This window comes from Ranitomeya variabilis, chromosome 3, assembly GCF_051348905.1.
Source record: "Ranitomeya variabilis isolate aRanVar5 chromosome 3, aRanVar5.hap1, whole genome shotgun sequence".
Classification (NCBI taxonomy): domain Eukaryota; kingdom Metazoa; phylum Chordata; class Amphibia; order Anura; family Dendrobatidae; genus Ranitomeya; species Ranitomeya variabilis.
In genome coordinates this window covers 116640685-116660403 of record NC_135234.1, presented here as the reverse complement: position 1 = coordinate 116660403, position 19719 = coordinate 116640685, and the positions used below count along the sequence as shown (strand labels likewise).

Here is a 19719-nt window from a genome sequence, read left to right as displayed (position 1 = left end):
AAAGCAGACCCAAGTGCCTCCTACAGACACTAAGCAAGAACTGGTTCACTTGGAGCCAGCAGGAGGGTGTATACTGCAGGGGAGGAGCTATTCTTTCTGTATTACTTCGTGTCCTCCTAGTGGCAGCAGCATTACACCCCATGGTCCTGTGTCCCCTAATGAGGCGTAGGAGAAATTTAAATGTTGAAATGCTCCCAATGTTATAAAATCATCAGATATCGGGGGTTTGGAGCAGGAAAAAAAGGTACGATAACATAAAAATTATGTCTGAATTAGGCCTGAACAGCCAAGAGAGGAAAAAAGCTTAAATCTATTTTAACGGCATGTACTAAAAAAAAAAAAAGACTGGTTATGTTTTATAACAATGGCCAGGTCATGAACTGGAAACTGAAACAAATTGTGTCACAAGTTAAAGTTAATTCCGGGAAAGATTCTGCCAGTCTAAGAGGACCTCGACAGTAATAAAAATAAATCCGAATGTAATGGTAGATAATGTTTGGACAGTCAATGCCGATATTTACATCTACATCTAGAAACTTAAATATCATCACATCAATCCAAGAGATAGTTGCCCTCGGAAAATAATAAAGGCCTCGTATGCGCACAAGATGAATGAACGTTTCACTAAACAGCACTGACGAAAAAGGCGGATAGGAGGCTGGAACAAGTCCCACTTTTGTCTTGGATGCACTGATAGCCGGCAAGTAGTCTGAGAAGTGGATTACACAACAGAACATGACGTGTGTCCCAGAAGCAGTTTTTCAACAGTACAAAGCCAGGCAACATATATTGCTTATGCTACTGTGAGCAGCAGCAAGACCTAGACATGCTACCATGGTCTGCTCTGTGTCCTGACTTGTTTCCCCATCGAGCACGTCTGGGACAACACTGGATGGCAATTGCAAAAGGGGCTGCCAGGAACAGATGCTGAGGATTTGCCTGCCCAAGTGCATTCTGCCTGGCAGAACACTCCTCAGACAACCATTAATAACCTCACTGATGGCAGCCAAACCGTTTAACTGGGTGTATGTCTGTGTGCACCTCAGCATGAGGCGAGAGGTTTTGAAAAATGTGTTTCCATTATTTCATCAATTGCATATCATTACCATGCCTATGTGAAGGAGAGAATGGCTAATGAAATCAATTATTAAACCTTATATAAGTCAGTTCAGATATGGTGTAGCAAGATGGCGATTGTGTCCTGGAAACACCCTGGAAGGAATCCTTGGAATGCAGGAGTGAAGACACTGAAATACACCAAGACACCATATTTGGAAATGAAGTTGGAATGGACCAATCATAGAGTGACACTAGCTGATCAGAAGTTGTGCAACACCCATATCCTGCCTGTAGCAAGGTTCTTTGTCCTGAAAATAAAGTTTCAGTTGTGTGCCATCTTTGGCTGAGACAGGAGTGTGTATGTATCTCAGTATCTGATACATTCTTGGCCTCTAAGCGCACACGCAGCTTATATTTGGTGAGGTACGAGCAATCATATAGATCTCACTTTAAGGGATCACCCTTACACCTATACATGCCGTGATTTCCATAATTCCATGACTTTCCTCTTGGCGTTACAATTTGAATGTTGAGGAGTGTATGTATATAGAACATATAAGTACACCCATAAATATATACACACACAAAAAAAACCCTGTAAACAATAATTTAATCAGCATGATTACAAGATTAATGGGCCAAAAAAACAACACCATACTGTGAATTACAGACAAACTGCACCTTATGCAATATGAATGAGACCATGAAGGAGAGAACTTACCCATGTCATTGAGTGGAGAGGCTGCTGTCAGGTGACCCTGCTTCAATAGCTGCATTCTGGCTTCTTCACTCTCAATATGCAATTCAGAGACCATGTTACAAGGGATGTATCCAGTCCTTTCCTCACATTTTCCTTGATAGAAGCCATCTGAATCTTTATCCCCAAACACCTGCAAACAATACAACTATTTATTTTTTTATTAAGTTGAAGCTGGCTGTAATTTTGTATTGATTTGCAGGAATGACTGTGAGCCAATACAGGAGTTTTAGAGACTTTAAAAACGTTACATAAAATTCACTTTTGCAATACCTGTAAAATCTGTCCCTCTTTAAAGGGAAGTTCTTCCATATAAGCCTCAGGATTTGGGGACATCGTCGCTGGATGGTAATCAAAAAGGGCAACAAATAGCCTTGCGGAAGCTGCATCCAGGTCACTAGAGGGGCAGTTTCTATCTTCTAACATTTTTTCTTGAAAATACTCCGGCTGTGTAGAATGTATGACATCTGACCAAGAGAAAACAACATTGCTAAAGCCCCCACACAAAACCACTTACAATAACCGATACCAAAGAAGAATCCTGAAAAATATACCTGACTCGGAGTCTGAAGTCAGGTGGCTTGTAGTTTTTCTGTCTGATGCCATGTGCCTGGTAGGACTGAGATGTAATTGCATTTTCGTGTCTTCAGGCAAATCCTCCTATAGACAAAGCAATAGAATAAACAAACAAGTTGTGTTCTCTACATAAGATTACAATTTGGATGAGGCTGAGCTGAGAGCAGCACAAACAACCAAAATGTACTTCAAGGAACTAGGATTTCATACAATACTCCTCCATGAAAATTGACATCAATCTTGCTTTATGAATTACTGGGGGATCAGAAAAACAAAGGATTTCTATTGACGGTAGATCTTTTTGAAATAAAACAACTTATTTATAGTAAAGAAAGACTTTGTCCTATTAGTCACATATTGACTTGTTCTGATATCAATACAAAAGCTGAGATCTGTAATGATCAGTGACCAGTACAGGAGACTGAACACTATTTTAATTGTGTTTTTTTATTTTTTTTTGTATGAGAAACATAGTTATAGTCACAGGGAAAAACAGTCTTACTAAATTTTGTCTCTCTGTGTATTGGAGTTTGACATCCAGGACAAAAACTCTGATTCCAGCAAGGACTCGCTTATAATGAGGCTGTGCGTTGTGATTTCAATAAAATCAGTGTTCTCAGCACTGGAAAATATCACTACATGACAAGCTGCCTCATGCCTCCTAGTCATGCTGCTCTGTGTAACCCCGCCACCAGCACTGATTGGCAGCTGTGTACACTCTACATTGCCAAAAACCGGCCAATCAGTGGTGTGGGCGGGGTTATAGTGAGCTCTGCATTCAGTGATTGCATCAAAATGACAGCATGCAGGCCAATAAGTGACACATCACTGGAATCAGGGCCTCAGCCCCTACATCATACTGCTATCAGATTACATAACAAAAAGCTGCTTTAACCTTCAGGAGGAATAACTGAGGGATGGCATAAAGCAGAGTTGTAAGACATGATGCTGCAGGATTGTTATTCATGAACAAACACGTCAGAAGTGGCTTAGGTTCTTTTTAAGACTACAATCTACATATACGAACGATAGAAGTTGATTATGTAAATTTTTCAATAAGGAATATTGTACGCTTAATGGTTTTTAATACATCGCTCTACAAAGCACTTAAAGCAAAGCAGACAAGATCACACAGCAGAAGCCCCAAAATGCTTTATTTTCCCAGGTCGCTGGCTTTTCATAGCATATAAAAAGCAAACTAGGCAGAGATGGAACGAATAAAGCTGCAGCCACTACATAACGCATCTAGACACCGGGAATAAAGAAAGCCGCTGAGCACATCACTGTAAGCACTGGGGATACAAACGTCACCTTTCCATCACTTTCCCATCGAATTGAACGCACACTTCTACTTGCTGCTCTGGACATGGGATCATCTTTATTGCAGCTTGGTGAAGCTAGTCCAGCCTTGGGAATGGAGGGGGTTTTCTTAACATATTGCCCTGCGCTCTGTTCTTTAACTGGTTTCTTCACATCATTTTTCCTTCTGGTGTACTGGATAGGCTCAGAATAACCAGAGCTTTCACTCCAACCTTCTCTGTCAGTCTGAGAGCCATCTTCCCACAGGTCAGCTTTGGCCCTGTTAGTAATATGGACTGGGACTGATGGCTCATCCTCGTCTTCCGTATCATATTCAACATCAATTTCTAAATGCTTACTGCTGAAAGAACTGGGAGCTTTTGGTTTATAATTAGTGGACCCGGGCAGGCGACGCCGTCGAGAAGGTTTATTTTTCAGGCCTTTGTGGTTGATTTGGACAGAGTCCCGTGCTGTACCACCAGATACCGGCTCCTTCAGTTTGCAGGATCTGGAGTTGTAAAATACACCTTGACTAGAATTTGTGGCCATTCGGCTGCAGTGCTCCCGGCTATCATTCTGCTTTTTTCGGTTCGGCTCTGTGAAATAACAAGCTTTATCAATATCATAGCTGGTCCTTCTAGGTTTCCACATTTGGGCTTCAGAGACCGGAGGCCTTGTGTCTGATGAAGACTGATAAACACAATTCTTTGATTTCAGACAACAATCGTCATCAAGAAAGACACTGTCGTCCCCGCATTCCATTTTCATGTTGTTCGTGACACTCATTTTAATGGCAGTCTCAGTGGGTACATTTACACAGCTTAAAGTTCCTGGTTTTGGGGAGAAGGCTCTATGGGAGTTTCCATATGGATACTTCTGGGGCTCCATGGTAAGGTGCAAGTTCTTAGAAACACTGCGAGGAGAAAGATCGTCATCTTCGTCTTCTTCTTCTGTCACCTCCGGGATGCTAAATAATTTTTTACTGCAATGTTTCTGTAAAGGTATATCCAAAATCCTTTCAAGAATTTCCTCATCGCTGTCTGTCTCACAATAGTCGAACTGCATAAAGTTTCAAAAGGGAATCACAAAGCAAAATTATGTAATGTAAAAGCGGTGAACACAGTAGAAATTTACAAATAAAAAAAAATCTGGGTACGGGTACTGGTGGCAACACTTATTATAGTATGTTGTCAGACTAAAGAAAACTCGGCCATGTAGGATTTCTGTATGCACAATACTTTTGTTCTTCAGGGAAGCAATTCCCTCTTATTGTGGCAAACACCTCACCCTTGGGCAACCGTTCATGTGTATTATGGGGTCATGAAGAACAGCTAATGGCCAAATAAGTATGGCTAGCCCTATAGAAGTCACAGTCCTCGTGTGAAAAGACAATTTGCTAGACTGTCTGCATTGTACATTGAATGGAATATGTCAGTAGGATTTCTTAAAACATATCTCTTATGGATGCCATGGCATCGAGGGTAATATGTCAGCCTATGTGCTCATGTTCTTTAAAAAGAAAAAATACCGGGGTATATTATATATAGTGCTGTATGCGTATAATATATGTGATCAAACCCCTACATCAACAGTATTAAAAGGGGTTGCCAGGATTCAAAAAACAAGGCTTCCTTTTCCTAATCCCAGTGCCACTCCTCTGTACTGATTTGTATTCTGGTATTGTAGTTTTGTAACCTTCTTATTAAATACAGCAGAGCTGCAATGCCAAGGGGAATCTTTTTGGTAGTCGGCAGCCATGTTTTTATAATTATAGAGAACCCTAAATAACGTGGTCAAAATGCATTTACAAATATCTGCTTGTAAAAGATCAAGATTTTATGCTTCTATTGATAAACCGCATACCTTTCCAGAACTGGCTCCACCTGTGCTGGTTGGTGTTGATCCCAATTTTTTGGCACTAGGAACAACAATGCAATCTTCTTCCACCTCCTCCTCTTCCTCCAGGATATCAGAGAGGTTAGAACTACGGCTGTGATCATGAAGTACACTCGGATGTGGGTCCAACTGTAATTTCAGTGGGAAAAATAAAAATAGGTGATCCGCACTTCTCTTGGCAATGCTATGCAAGTAGTAAATGCTCTGCAATAGTCACGTTAACCCGAAACTGTGAAAGATTTAAATCACAATACTGTTCCTTTTTTAAGATAAAATAGCGCTGATACGTTTAACATTAAAGTGTCAATAAGCTTTAAAAGATAAAAAAAAAAGATCCAAAGCAGATATTTTAGGGGACACCATGTAAGGCGAGCAAGTCTAACAATACTATAGTAAAGGGGTGGTCCAAAGGCAAGTTATTTTCATTCTAAATCTCTATTTAGTGCCAGAATCTAAACTATTTTTTCATTTACTTGCATTAAAAATAATCTCTCCCTTCCTAACTACACTAGAACTGCTTTTCTATTTTTCTCCAATTTCTTCTTTGATGAAACTTCATTTGAAAATCCCAGAGAAAACTGGGATACTCAAACGAAGCGTCATCAGGGGTAGAGCCCATTGCCGCATCTCCTGTCCCTCCCGGAAACAAAGCGTCATTAGAGCGTGCGCTGTCATTGTGCGCATCGCACAGTGTACATAGACTAGCCCAGCCCCTGAAACAAGCATCACTGATGCACTGGAATTCTCAAACAAAGTGTCATCAGAGTGCGTGTGGTCATTGTGTACAGTGTGCAGGGACTACCCCAGCCACCGAGATGAATATTACAGATGCACTGGGATTCTCAAACAACACGTCACCAGAGCATGCACTGTCATTGTGCACATCGCACAGTGTGCATGGACTAGCCCAGCCCCCGAGACGAACATTACTGATGCAATGGGATTCTCAAACGAAGCGTCATCAAAGAGGAAATAGGGGGAAAAATAGAAAAGCAGTTTGATAGGGTAGTTAGTAAACAGTAGGGAATTTGTAATGCAAGTGTATTAGAAAATAAATTAAATTATGGCACTAAATAGGGATTTCGAATGCAAATTACTTTGCCTTCGGACCACCCTTTTTAGGTTTGCCACTCATATAATTTTTTAATATGTGAGTGAAGACTCAGAATTTTTCAATATTTCAACCACAGTTTAAAAATTTGTCCTATACTTTCCATGGCTACTAACCTCTGCTTCATAACTTGACTCCTTATTCTCATCTCTATTTATGTCAAGAAAGTCTGCAATGGAAACTCCTCGGCAGTTTAAGTTGGACGTTTCCACTTCTTCGTGTAACCCAGTCTCTGGACTCGAGCATTCCTCTTTGGCAGCTATGTTTATCTCCAAACTGTTCTCGTTGCACCAAGCTATACCCATCGGCAGGCCACTCATATTTCCTTTGTCACTTAGTTCAGGTTCTTTGGTGTTTGGAAGTATTTTCTAAAGGGGTTTACACATGGTATTTAATAGAACTGTGAAAATGAAACGTGTTTAACCCAAATAAAAAAATATTTGTTATGCTTTGCTTATATAGCACCATCATATTCCAAAACGCTTTACAGACATTATTTTCACTATCATAATTCATTGGGGCTCACAATCTAAATCTGTCAGTATGTCTTTTGCATGTGGGAGAAAACCAGAGAACTCGGAGGAAATCCACACAAACACTAGGAGAACATACAGACTCATTGCAGATGTTGTCCATTGTAGAATTTGAAGCCAGGACCCCAGAGCTGCAAGGATGCAGTGCTAACAACTGAACCACCATGCTGTACGCATTCTTTGACGGGAATAACGCAGAGTGCTTAGAGATTTCGCACCTGTGCAGTGAAATGGGATCTTGCGCATGCGCAGTATGCTTTGCCCAACTGCGGGCAAAGCTGAAAAGCAGTAGATCGCCTGTGTTTAGCAGGGGCGATCGGATAATCGTAGCTTCTAGTCTCCCATGGAGACTATTGAAGCAAGTGAAAAGTAACACATGGCGATACCAATTTTGTAATATATATATATATATATATATATATATATATATATATATATATATATATATATATATATATATACATACATACACATATATATATATATATACACATATATATATATACACATTTGGTATCGCCACGTTCAGGATCGCCCGATCTATCAAGCTATGAAAAAAAGAATTAATCCGATCAGTAAACGGTGTAGCAAAAAAAAAAGTCAAAACGCCATAATTACGTTTTTTGTTCAATGCAACATTGTATTAAAATGCAATAGAAAAAAAAGAAAAATATTTCAGCTCACCCAATAGAAGCATTCGTGGTAATCCACTTAACGTCCAAGCATGGAAAAACGTCTCTGTCCGACGTTGAGGCTTGTATACAGGAGAAAAAAGGGATCCAGCTCCAGCAACTGAAGTTTTAGAGCACCGCTAGTGCTCGAAACGCGTCCAGCAGCTACATGGTAGCCTTCATGCGAATGGTGTAATTGATCGCCTGTAAGCAGTTTTCCAAATTGTAACATGTTGAAATAAATTTTGATATTTTTACTTCTGGAGCTGGATCCCTTTTTTCTCCTGTATTAAAATGCAATAACAGACGATCAAAAGGTCTCATCCACACCAACATGGTATCATTAAAAACATCAGCTTGGCTCGCAAAAAAACAAGTCCTCACCAAGCCCCAGATCACAAAAAATGGAGATGTTACGGGTCTCGTAAAATGACGCAATTTAAAAAAAAAAAAAACATTGGAATTTTTTTCACCATTTAAATAAAAAACAATCTATACAGGTTTGGTATCTACATACTCGTAATGACCTGGAGAATCATAATGGCAGGTCAGTTTTAGCATGTGATAATTATGGTAAAAGAAAAAAAAAATAGTTGTGGAATTGCACTTTTTTGCAACTTCCCCGAACTTGGAATTTTTTTTCCCAGTTTAGAATACATGACATGGTAAAACCAATGGTGCAGTTCAAAAATACAACTCATCCAGCAAAAAACAAGCCCTCACGTGGCCATATTGATGGAAAACTAAAAAAAGTTATAGCTTTGGGAAGAAGGGGAGTGAAAAACAAACACAAAAACAAAAAAGTGCTGCAGTGTGAAGGGATTAAACCAGATCATTATATCACACAAATAGTTAATAAATAATATTTACCATACTTTACATCAACAACAATTTTTAAACTTTTTTTTCTTAGGAAATTAGAAGGGTTGAAAATTTATCTTCAATTTCTCATTTTTTCAACATTTACAAAACCAATTTTCTTTTTTAGAAACCACATCATGTGAAGTGACTGAGGGGATTTATATGACAGAAAATACCCAAACGTGACACCATTCTAAAAACTGCACCCTTCAAAGAGCTCAAAACAACACTCAAGAAGTTTATTAACCCTTCAGGCGCTTCACAGGAATTAAGGCAATATGGAAGGAAAAAAATAGGCGTTAGACCTACCGGTAGAGTCCATCCTGACAGCACCCTGGAGGACGTCCTCCTCCCCTTTGCTGGGACAGGAAACACACGAGAGTTTAAAAGGTCATGTCCCACCCCCAATCCTCAGTGTTGTAACAAGAACAGCCTCATGGAATGCAAGAAAATACTTTAATGATAAATAGAACATATTACATCATATGTCAGAAACACCTTACACATAGCTCCCAACCGTCCCTCATTGTGCGGGACTGTCCCAGATTTGATGCTTTGCCCCGCTGTCCAGCGCGGGACGCTCTGATCCCGGAGACAGCAGGAGAAACTGCCGTCACACCCCCTTTTGTTAGGCCACGCCCCTCGTATGTTCCCGAGTCTCCCAGTGTGCATCACTGTTCAGAGAGGGAGAGAGAGGGGACACTTCTAGTTTGAGCATAGCTCCTTTGAGGTACGTAACAGCCGAACACAGCCTGGGTGCCGGCGGCAATGTAAGCAGCAGACCAGCAGTGGACTGGAGCTAGTAATAATGTCTGGCTAGTAATCGTGCGTGGAATGAGTGGGGCTGAGCAGGGAGGGATGGACACACTCACAGCCTCCCTGTTTGCCTCGGCTGCTCAGTGCTCACTGCTGTTATTGCAGAGCGACAGATGCAGATCAGTGAGTGAGTAGTCGATGTCACAGATCGATGACTCACTGACACTCCAGTCAGTGCATTTCAGAGGAGGAGCAGCTGCAGCTCCCTGGGAGAGGGTGACGACGCTATTGTGGCTCCTTTTTTTCCCCACGCAAAAAAGGGCTAAGCCAAAGCCCCTGTGACAGTCTGACACTGTATCATCATGTGCTATAATGAGACAGCAAATCATGGCACAATTAAGGTGGGTGTATGGAGCGGAGCCGTGTGTGCGCGCGAGGTGTATGGAGCGGAGCCGTGTGTGCGCGCGAGGTGTATGGAGCGGAGCCGTGTGTGCGCGCGAGGTGTATGGAGCGGAGCCGTGTGTGCGCGCGAGGTGTATGGAGCGGAGCCGTGTGTGCGCGCGAGGTGTATGGAGCGGAGCCGTGTGTGCGCACGAGGTGTATGGAGCGGAGCCGTGTGTGTGTGTGCGAGGTGTATGGAGCGGAGCCGTGTGTGTGCGAGGTGTATGGAGCGGAGCCGTGTGTGCGCGAGGTGTATGGAGCGGAGCCGTGTGTGTGCGAGGTGTATGGAGCGGAGCCGTGTGTGTACGAGGTGTATGGAGCGGAGCCGTGTGTGTACGAGGTGTATGGAGCGGAGCCGTGTGTGTATGAGGTGTATGGAGCGGAGCTAAATGTGTACGAGGTGTACGGAGCAGAGCTGTGTGTGTATGAGGTGTATGGAGCGGAGCCGTGTGTGCAAAGTGTAAGGAACGCAGCCGCGTGTGTAGGAGTAGCTATGTGTGGCCATTATATGTTACGAAGTATGTGCGGCCAATATACAGTATGGAGCATCATGTGCGGTCATTATACAGTATGGAGCATCATGTGCGGTCATTATACAGTATGGAGCATCATGTGCGGTCATTATACAGTATGGAGCATCATGTGCGGTCATTATACAGTATGGAGCATCATGTGCGGTCACTATACAGTATTGAGCATCATGTGGGGCCATTATACAGTATGGAGCATCATGTGCAGCCAATATACAGTATGGAGCATCATGTGCAGCCATTATACAGTATGGAGCATCATGTGCGGTCATTATACAGTATGGAGCATCATGTGCGGTCATTATACAGTATTGAGCATCATGTGGGGTCATTATACAGTATGGAGCATCATGTGCAGCCAATATACAGTATGGAGCATCATGTGCAGCCAATATACAGTATGGAGAATCATGTGCAGTCATTATACAGTATGGAGCATCATGTGCGGTCATTATACAGTATGGAGCATCATGTGCGGCCAATATACAGTATGGAGCATCATGTGCAGTCATTATACAGTATGGAGCATCATGTGCGGTAATTATACAGTATTGAGCATCATGTGGGGTCATTATACAGTATGGAGCATCATGTGCGGTCATTATACAGTATGGAGCATCATGTGCGGTCATTATACAGTATGGAGCATCATGTGCGGCCATTATACAGTATGGAGCATCCTGTGCGGTCATCATACAGTATGGCGCATCATGTGCGGTCATTATATAGTATGGAGCATCATGTGCGGCCATTATACAGTATGGAGCATCATGTGCGGTCATTATACAGTATGGAGCATCATGTGCGGTCATTATACAGTATTGAGCATCATGTGGGGTCATTATACAGTATGGAGCATCATGTGCGGCCAATATACAGTATGGAGCATCATGTGCGGCCAATATACAGTATGGAGCATCATGTGCAGTCATTATACAGTATGGAGCATCATGTGCGGTAATTATACAGTATTGAGCATCATGTGGGGTCATTATACAGTATGGAGCATCATGTGTGGTCATTATACAGTATGGAGCATCATGTGGGGTCATTATACAGTATGGAGCATCATGTGCGGTCATTATACAGTATGGAGCATCATGTGCGGCCATTATACAGTATGGAGCATCATGTGCGGCCATTATACAGTATGGAGCATCATGTGCGGCCATTATACAGTATTGAGCATCCTGTGTGGTCATTATACAGTATGGCGCATCATGTGCGGTCATTATATAGTATGGAGCATCATGTGCGGCCATTATACAGTATGGAGCATCATGTGTGGTCATCATACAGTATGGAGCATCATGTGTGGTCATCATACAGTATGGAGCATCATGTGGGGTCATTATACAGTATGGAGCATCATGTGCGGTCATTATACAGTATGGAGCATCATGTGCGGCCATTATACAGTATGGAGCATCATGTGTGGTCATCATACAGTATGGAGCATCATGTGTGGCCATTATATAGTACTAGATTGTGGCCCGATTCTAACGCATCGGGTATTCTAGAATATGCATTTCCCCGTAGTATATGGACAATGATGATTCCAGAATTCGCGGCAGACTGTGCCCGTCGCTGATTGGTCGAGGCAACCTTTATGACATCATCGTCGCCATGCTGTGCCCGTCGCTGGCGGCCTCGACCAATCAGAGACGCGGGATTTCCAGGACAGACAGACAGACAGAAAAACCCTTAGACAATTATATATATATAGATGGAGCACTGTGTGGCCATATTTTTTTGTTTATAATTATTGTATATGAAACAGTGTGATCAGCAGTGCTAAATGGGTGTGACTAATTATGAATGGGTGTGGTCATAGGTGTGGCCTAAAATTTGCCGCACCGCACGTTGCGCACCGCAAACTTTGTCCCTCTTTCCCATCTTCAAAAGTTGGGAGGTATGATTACATCATGCATATAAATACCAAATCAGGGAGGGAACAACCAGTGCTGTCAGGATGGACTCCTGGAAACATAATTACCGGTAGGTCTAATGCCTATTTTCCAGGACGTCCCTCCTGACAGCACCCTGGAGAGTACCAAAGCACCTCCTCAGGGTGGGATTACCGCTTGGAGAACCTTTCTCCCAAATGCAGTATGTTGACCAGACAAAACATCAAGTTTATAATGTTTACAAAAGGTATTGGCACTAGCCCATGTTGCTGCCTTACAAATCTGCTCAAGAGAGGCGCCTGCCCACTCGGCCCAAGAAGTAGCTATCCCTCATGTAGAGTGTGCATGAAGACCCTCCGGAGGTGGGACTCCTTCGGACTGGTAGGCCTCAGAGATCACAGACGTGATCCAACGAGCGATAGAGGCCTTCTTTCCCTTATTCTTTCCCCAAACAGAATGAACAAATTTGGGTCTATCCGCCATGAGCTGGTGGCTGCTAGGTAATCTAAGACTGCCTGTCTGACATCAAGGGAATGAAGGGCTTTTTCTTTTGCGTTAGCGGGGTTATTACAAAATGAAGGTAACACAATTTCCTGATTTCTGTTGTTTGCCGATCCTACTTTTGGAATAAATGAGGGATCTAGTTTAAGGATTAAACGGTCCTCTCTAATCTGTAGGTATGGGTCCCTTGTACACAGGGCCTGAATTTCCCCCACTCTTTTGGCCGTGGTGACTGCCACTAAAAATGCTGTTTTACGTGTGAGGGTTGATATGGGCATATTATCAGCCGAGGCGTATGCGTTTTTACATAGGAATCTGAGGACCAAGTTGAGGTCCCAGGGAGGCGTCAATTGCCTAATGTTGGGGCGCAACCTCTGAATAGCTCGTATAAATCTGACCACCCACGGGTGAGATGCTAAGGGATAGTCAAAGAAATTGCTAAGTGCCGAGATCTGCACTTTCAAGGTGATTGGTTTAAGACCGTTGTTGAACCCAGCCTGCAGGAAATTTAGGATTCTAGGTATGTCAGGAGTGTCTGCCGCAACCTCAGACCTGCCACCCTCCAGACAAACGCTTCCAGATCTTTAAATATATTGCCGATGTGACTGGCTTCCTGCTGGATTTAATAGTGGCTATCACTTGATCTGATAAGCCTCTTGCCTTCAGGATGTCCCCTTCAGGATCCATGCTGAGAGATGGAGTTTCTCTGGATTCGGGTGATAAACTGGACCCTGGTGGATTACATCCTCCCTGAGAGGATTACATCCTCCCTGAGAGGAAGCTCTATTGGGTTCTCGATCGCCAAGTCCGCTAGCAGAGGGAACCAGCTCCTTCTTGGCCAGTATGGAACAATCAAGATAACCTGAGCTCGATCCTCCTTGATCTTTCAGAGAACAGCTGGGATCAGTGCCAGAGGTGGAAACGCATATAAGAGGGGTTCCGTCCAGTCCTGGCTCAGGCCGTCTACCCCTTCCGGGAGGTCCAGTGGGTTCAGAGAGAAGAATCTTGAGACCTTCGAGTTTCTTCTGTTTGCAAACAGGTCTATACTGGGAGTTCCCCAACGAAGACATAAATCCTGGAAGATATCCTGGTTGAGTTCCCACTCTGTTGCGAACACCCGCCTTCTGCTCAGGTAGTCTGCTATGACGTTTTGAGAGCCCTCCAGGTGAATTGCAGAAATACACTCACCGGCCACTTTATTAGGTACACCTGTCCAACTTCTTGTTAACACTTAATTTCTAATCAGCCAATCACATGGCGGCAACTCAGTGCATTTAGGCATGTAGACATGGTCAAGACCATCTCCTGCAGTTCAAACCGAGCATCAGTATGGGGAAGAAAGGTGATTTGAGTGCCTTTGAACGTGGCATGGTTGTTGGTGCCAGAAGGGCTGGTCTGAGTATTTCAGAAACTGCTGATCTACTGGGATTTTCACGCACAACCATCTCTAGGGTTTACAGAGAATGGTCCGAAAAAGAAAAAAAATCCAGTGAGCGGCAGTTCTGTGGGCGGAAATGCCTTGTTGATGCCAGAGGTCAGAGGAGAATGGGCAGACTGGTTCGAGCTGATAGAAAGGCAACAGTGACTCAAATCGCCACCCGTTACAACCAAGGTAGGCCTAAGAGCATCTCTGAACGCACAGTGCGTCGAACTTTGAGGCAGATGGGCTACAGCAGCAGAAGACCACACCGGGTACCACTCCTTTCAGCTAAGAACAGGAAACTGAGGCTACAATTTGTACAAGCTCATCGAAATTGGACAGTAGAAGATTGGAAAAACGTTGCTTGGTCTGATGAGTCTCGATTTCTGCTGCGACATTCGGATGGTAGGGTCAGAATTTGGCGTAAACAACATGAAAGCATGGATCCATCCTGCCTTGTATGGAGCATCTTTGGGATGTGCAGCCGACAAATCTGCGGCAACTGTGTGATGCCATCATGTCAATATGGACCAAAATCTCTGAGGAATGCTTCCAGCACCTTGTTGAATCTATGCCACGAAGAATTGAGGCAGTTCTGAAGGCAAAAGGGGGTCCAACCCGTTACTAGCATGGTGTACCTAATAAAGTGGCCGGTGAGTGTAGATGGGACCGAATTTGCCGCCCAGCGAAATATTCTTCCTGCTAGATCCTGGAGCAGATGGTGTCTTGAGCCCCCCTGATGTTTCAGGAAAGAGACCGTTGTCACATTGTCGGATAGTATCCTGACATGACAATTCGCAAGAGTGTATCGATTTCTTCTCAAGGCCTCCAACACCGCATACAGCTCCTTGAAGTTGGAGGAGCTGTGAATGACATGTGCTGGCCACCTTCCTTGTAGGATCTTGCCCTTTAGATGGGCTCCCCAGCCCCATGCACTGGCATTTGTAGTGACTACCACGTAGGGGGAGGTAGACCATAGTACTCCCACTCTTAGGTTCTCTGGTTGTGTCCACCAGAGGAGAGACCTTCGTACTGGATTTGTTAGCTTCAAAATACTGTCCAGTGAATACTGGCGACGATCCCATTTGGAGAGGATTAACCTCTGCAGAGGTCTTGAATGAGACTGTGCCCATCTGACGCATGGTATACAGGCCGTCATTAGACCTAGTATTCTCATAGCCATCCTTATTGAGGCTCTGTGCTCCAGTAGGAGCCTGATCTGGGTCTGGATTGCCTCCAGTTTGTTTTCGGGCAGTAGGGATATCCTGCTTCTGGAGTCTAGACACACTCCCAAGAAGGTCTTCCTGTGTTCCGTAGTCAGGTCGGACTTCTGCCAGTTTATGACCCATTCTAATTGTTCCATTACCAATACAGTCCGTCTCCTGTGGGCTGATAGTGTCTCTGGCGATCTTGCTACAAGGAGAAAGTCGTCGAGATATGGAACTATTATGATTCCCTGGTTTCTCAGGAAGGCGACGATCTCCGACACCAACTTTGTGAATATACAAGGTGCTGAGGCAAGCCCGAAGGGAAGGCATTGAAACTGGTAGTGACAGGTCTGGGACGGCAGAGCTACAGCAAACCTCAGAAGCCTCTGAGATAAGGGGTGGACGGGAACCTGATAATAGGCACTCTTCAGGTCGAGAGTGCACATCACAGCGTCCTGGTCTATGAGGTGAATTGCTGATCGTATGGACTCCATACGGAACCTTTTGTACCTGACCCAGACATTTAAAGGTTTCAGATTTATTATCGTGCGGGAGTCGCTGGATGGCTTTGTTATGGAGAATAGGCCTACTTCTAGTGGCGGGACCGGAATTATGACTTTTGAAGAGAGCATCTCTTGCAAGTCTAACAGAATGGCAGAGCCCCGCGTGACCACCGTAGGTGCGCTGTATCTTTCTGGAGGAGGGGAATAAAGCTCGATACTGTATCCCTCCGCCACAGTCCGAAGGACCCACTGATTCTGGGTGATTTGGGCCCAACTCTCTGCAAAGTGGCGGAGCCTTCCCCCGATATATGTGGCGTCATTGTGTTTTGGACTTAGAGGAGGGGCTGAAGAAGAAACTCTTGTTCTTATTGCCCTGGCTACAGGAACCCCTATAAGATCCTCTATTGGATCTACCCCCTCTGAAATCATACTGTCTCCTGAAGGGGAATCCTTTCCGAAAGGACTGAGACCTCTTAGGTTTGTCCTCTGGAAAACCCTTCTTTTTATCTGAGGCAGACTCTAGAATAGTATCTAGAGACGGACCAAATACTCTTGACCCTGAAAAGGGGATTGAGCAGAGCTTGGTCTTAGAGGCATTATCTCCTGACCAGGATCTTTGTCAAACCGCCCTTCTAGCTGCGTTAGATAACAAGCCGCTTCTAGCTGAGAATCTAACCGACTCTGCTGTCATATCGGACAGAAAGGCATTGGCAGATTTCATAATAGGAAGGGAGCTCAATATGTCAGACCTCGGGGTTTTATTGGACAGATGCTCTTCCAATTGCCCCATCCATAGGTACTTAGATCTGGACACCGAAGTGGCTGCTATGTTAGTCTTAATTAGGGCCGCAGAAGATTCCCAGGCCCTTTTTAGAAGTATGTCAGCTTTTCTGTCCATGGGATCGCGCAAATTTGATGAGTCCTCAAAGGGTATGGCTGTCTTTTTGGCAACCTTTGCCACCGGAACGTCTATTTTGGGTATCTCTTCCCATAGCTTGACTTCCTCAGGCTCGTATGGTAAGCGAGCCTTAAAGTCACGAGACAGTACCAGCCGACATTCAGCCTTTTTCCACTCTTCCAGTATCATAGCTTTAATATGCTCGCTAACAGGAAAGACTTTGTCGACGTGACATAAGTCCCCCAAACATCAGGTCCTATCTGGATTGTGGCTTAGATGTCTCTTCTATCTGCATTGTGCTTCGCACTGCCTGCACAAGTTCATTCGTCTCCTCCGCCTGGAAGAGGTATTTCCTATGGTAGTCCTGGCTCCCTGAGGGGAGCTCCCCCTCTTCTTCTGAGACTGAGTCCTCTGGGTCAGACCTGTCCTCAGAACTAAACTCCGGCTCTTTCAAGTCTCGCTCCCGTCTGGCTCTCTTGCAGCCAGGGATGGGGCTGGACTGCCCTGTAATACTGGACAAGGAAGCCTGAACTTCTTCCCGGATTAGGGACCTCATCTCAGATAAAAGCGAAGATTGTTCATCCCTCATAACCTTAGATGTGCAAGATGCACACAAGGATTTGCCATAGGATTCCGTGGCATATAGCTTCACGTGGCATATAGGGCACCTGCTGGACTTTGCAGAGACCTTGCTGGGTTTCTTAGCTGGAGCTGGAGCGGGGGGGACAGCGAGGGTTCCTTATCCTTAAATGACATAAGATAGGGAGTAAATAGGATAGGCCTGCTTGGGCGTGCAGTGAGGGAAGTCTGCGCTATGCGCACTTACCCCTTCCTCGCCTGGCATGTCTCCTTCCATCCTTACAGTAGGTAGAGTAGTCTCCGTGCTCCGGACACTTGGATAGGAGTGCCTCTGCTGCTATGCGTTCCAGCGCTGGAGCGCACGCACTTCCCCGCTTAATGACGCCACCGGAAGTGATGTTGCCGGATGCTGTGATATCGGAAGTGAAACGGTTCCCTCGGAGTTCCCGGAAGACGCCGTGCAGGGCGAGACGCCGCTCTGAATGCCGTGACTCCCTGCCACCTGGAACCGCATCCGCAGCCGAGAGCCTCCCTCTGGGAGGAGCGGCTGCCACCAGGAGCATCGTCCCACTCCTGGTCTTTGGAGCAGAGTGACTCCCCACCTGGAGAGTTTCTACCCTGAGCCACTTGACAGGGGGGAAGGGTATTGGCAAGCCGCACTATGCCCCTGAGCTCCGGTAAGTCTGCGCAGCTTCTCTCGTGCGTCCCTCCTTGCAGGGACAGGAAAAACACTAAGGATTGGGGGTGGGACATGACCTTTTAAACTCTCGTGTGTTTCCTGTACCAGCAAAGGGGTGGAGGACGTCCTCCAGGGTGCTGTCAGGAGGGACGTCCTGGAAAATGTAAATTTTACTTTTTCACACAAAAATGTTATTTTAGCCCCAAATATTTGGCATTTTTACAAAGGTAACAATAGAAAATGGACTGTACAATTTGTTGTGCAATTTATCCTGCGTACACAGAAACCCCATATGGGGTGGAAAACTGCTGTTTGGAAGATTATTTGACTTTTGGGGCGTAAAATTGTCTGTTAGCGAAAATGGACGTCTAGGTGAATAGTGTGTATTTTTAACCCTAAGGCTATTCATAGAATAGTATAACATTAGGCTGAGTAAATGAATGTTTGCTTTGGCTCCAATTTTGTACTTTTAAGAGGGATAATAGAAGGAAATGAACATTACAATTTGTTATGCAATTTCTCCCGAGAACGCCAATACCCAGTAAGTAGTCGAAAACTACTTTTGAGGCACAGTGCAAAGCTCAGAAGGGAAGGAACGCCATATTATAGCGCAGATTTTACTGTTATGGTTTGTGGCTACCTTGTCACATGGGCAGAGCCCCTGAGGTCCCCAAAAAACAGAACCCTCCATAAGTGACCTCATTTTACAAACTACACCTCAATTAATTTATTTATGGGTGCAGTGATCATATTGACACCACAGGAGTGTCATAGGGCCTTATACCATTGTGCGGTGAAGAAAAAATAATTACAATTTTTCTTACAAGAAAAATGTGTTTTAACAGCAGATTTTACATTTTCACAAAGGGAAATGGGTAAAAATGGCACTAAAATTTGTCACAAAGTTTCAGCTGAACTTGGCCATACCCCTTATGTGGCTGTACTCTACAGTACTGCTTAGACTTTGTTTGACTCCTGGAGCACAGATTTTCATAGAATAGTTTGCTTGATTCCATATACAGAGCCTCCAAATGCTAGAAGAGCAGAATCCCCCCTCAACTGACCCCATTTTGGAATTTGCACCCCTGTGGGAACTTATCTACAGGTGTAGTGACCATTTTGACTCCATGGGCATTTTCCAGATACAAGCAGCGATGGATGTTGCTTAGTGAAAATTACAAATCTGTCATTGTAGTGACCAGTACATTGTAGTGCCCATACATTGTGCCCAGCTTGTGCTTCTGGAGACATGAACCTCATAAATTAGGCGGGCTCTCACCACTACAGAAGTGGCAAACGAGGACGCTAAATGTGATTTAGGCACACTGGGGCTCAGAAGGGAGGGGGCAATTGTATTTGGGAGAGCAGAATTTGCTGGACTTAATTTTTTTCTTTAGGTGGCGGTGAGGAGGCATTTCACTTTTCCAGAGCCGTTGAGCTACCAATAACATGGAAGCCCCCTATATTTCCATTAACAGGTGACAGACCTGAGTGGGGACTTTTTTGTGGCTTGAGTTGAAGCTTTTACTGGAAA

General features: G+C 44.3%; 1 protein-coding gene across 9 annotated transcripts in view; it reads right to left on the bottom strand.

Moving 5' to 3' along the window:
* The window catches only part of TSPOAP1 (TSPO associated protein 1), a 268852-nt gene that overhangs the window by 37492 nt on the left and 211641 nt on the right, over nucleotides 1-19719 (bottom strand). For 8 of the 9 annotated variants that reach the window (XM_077294576.1, XM_077294575.1, XM_077294574.1 and 5 more), the window contains 6 exons: nucleotides 6815-7066; nucleotides 5555-5716; nucleotides 3704-4750; nucleotides 2371-2476; nucleotides 2090-2283; nucleotides 1781-1949 (listed from right to left, as the gene is read on the bottom strand). In XM_077294576.1, the coding sequence (XP_077150691.1) occupies nucleotides 1781-1949; nucleotides 2090-2283; nucleotides 2371-2476; nucleotides 3704-4750; nucleotides 5555-5716; nucleotides 6815-7066 (1930 nt within the window). The remainder of the gene's footprint in view (nucleotides 1-1780; nucleotides 1950-2089; nucleotides 2284-2370; nucleotides 2477-3703; nucleotides 4751-5554; nucleotides 5717-6814; nucleotides 7067-19719) is intronic. The other variant, XM_077294581.1, reaches the window with a different exon arrangement.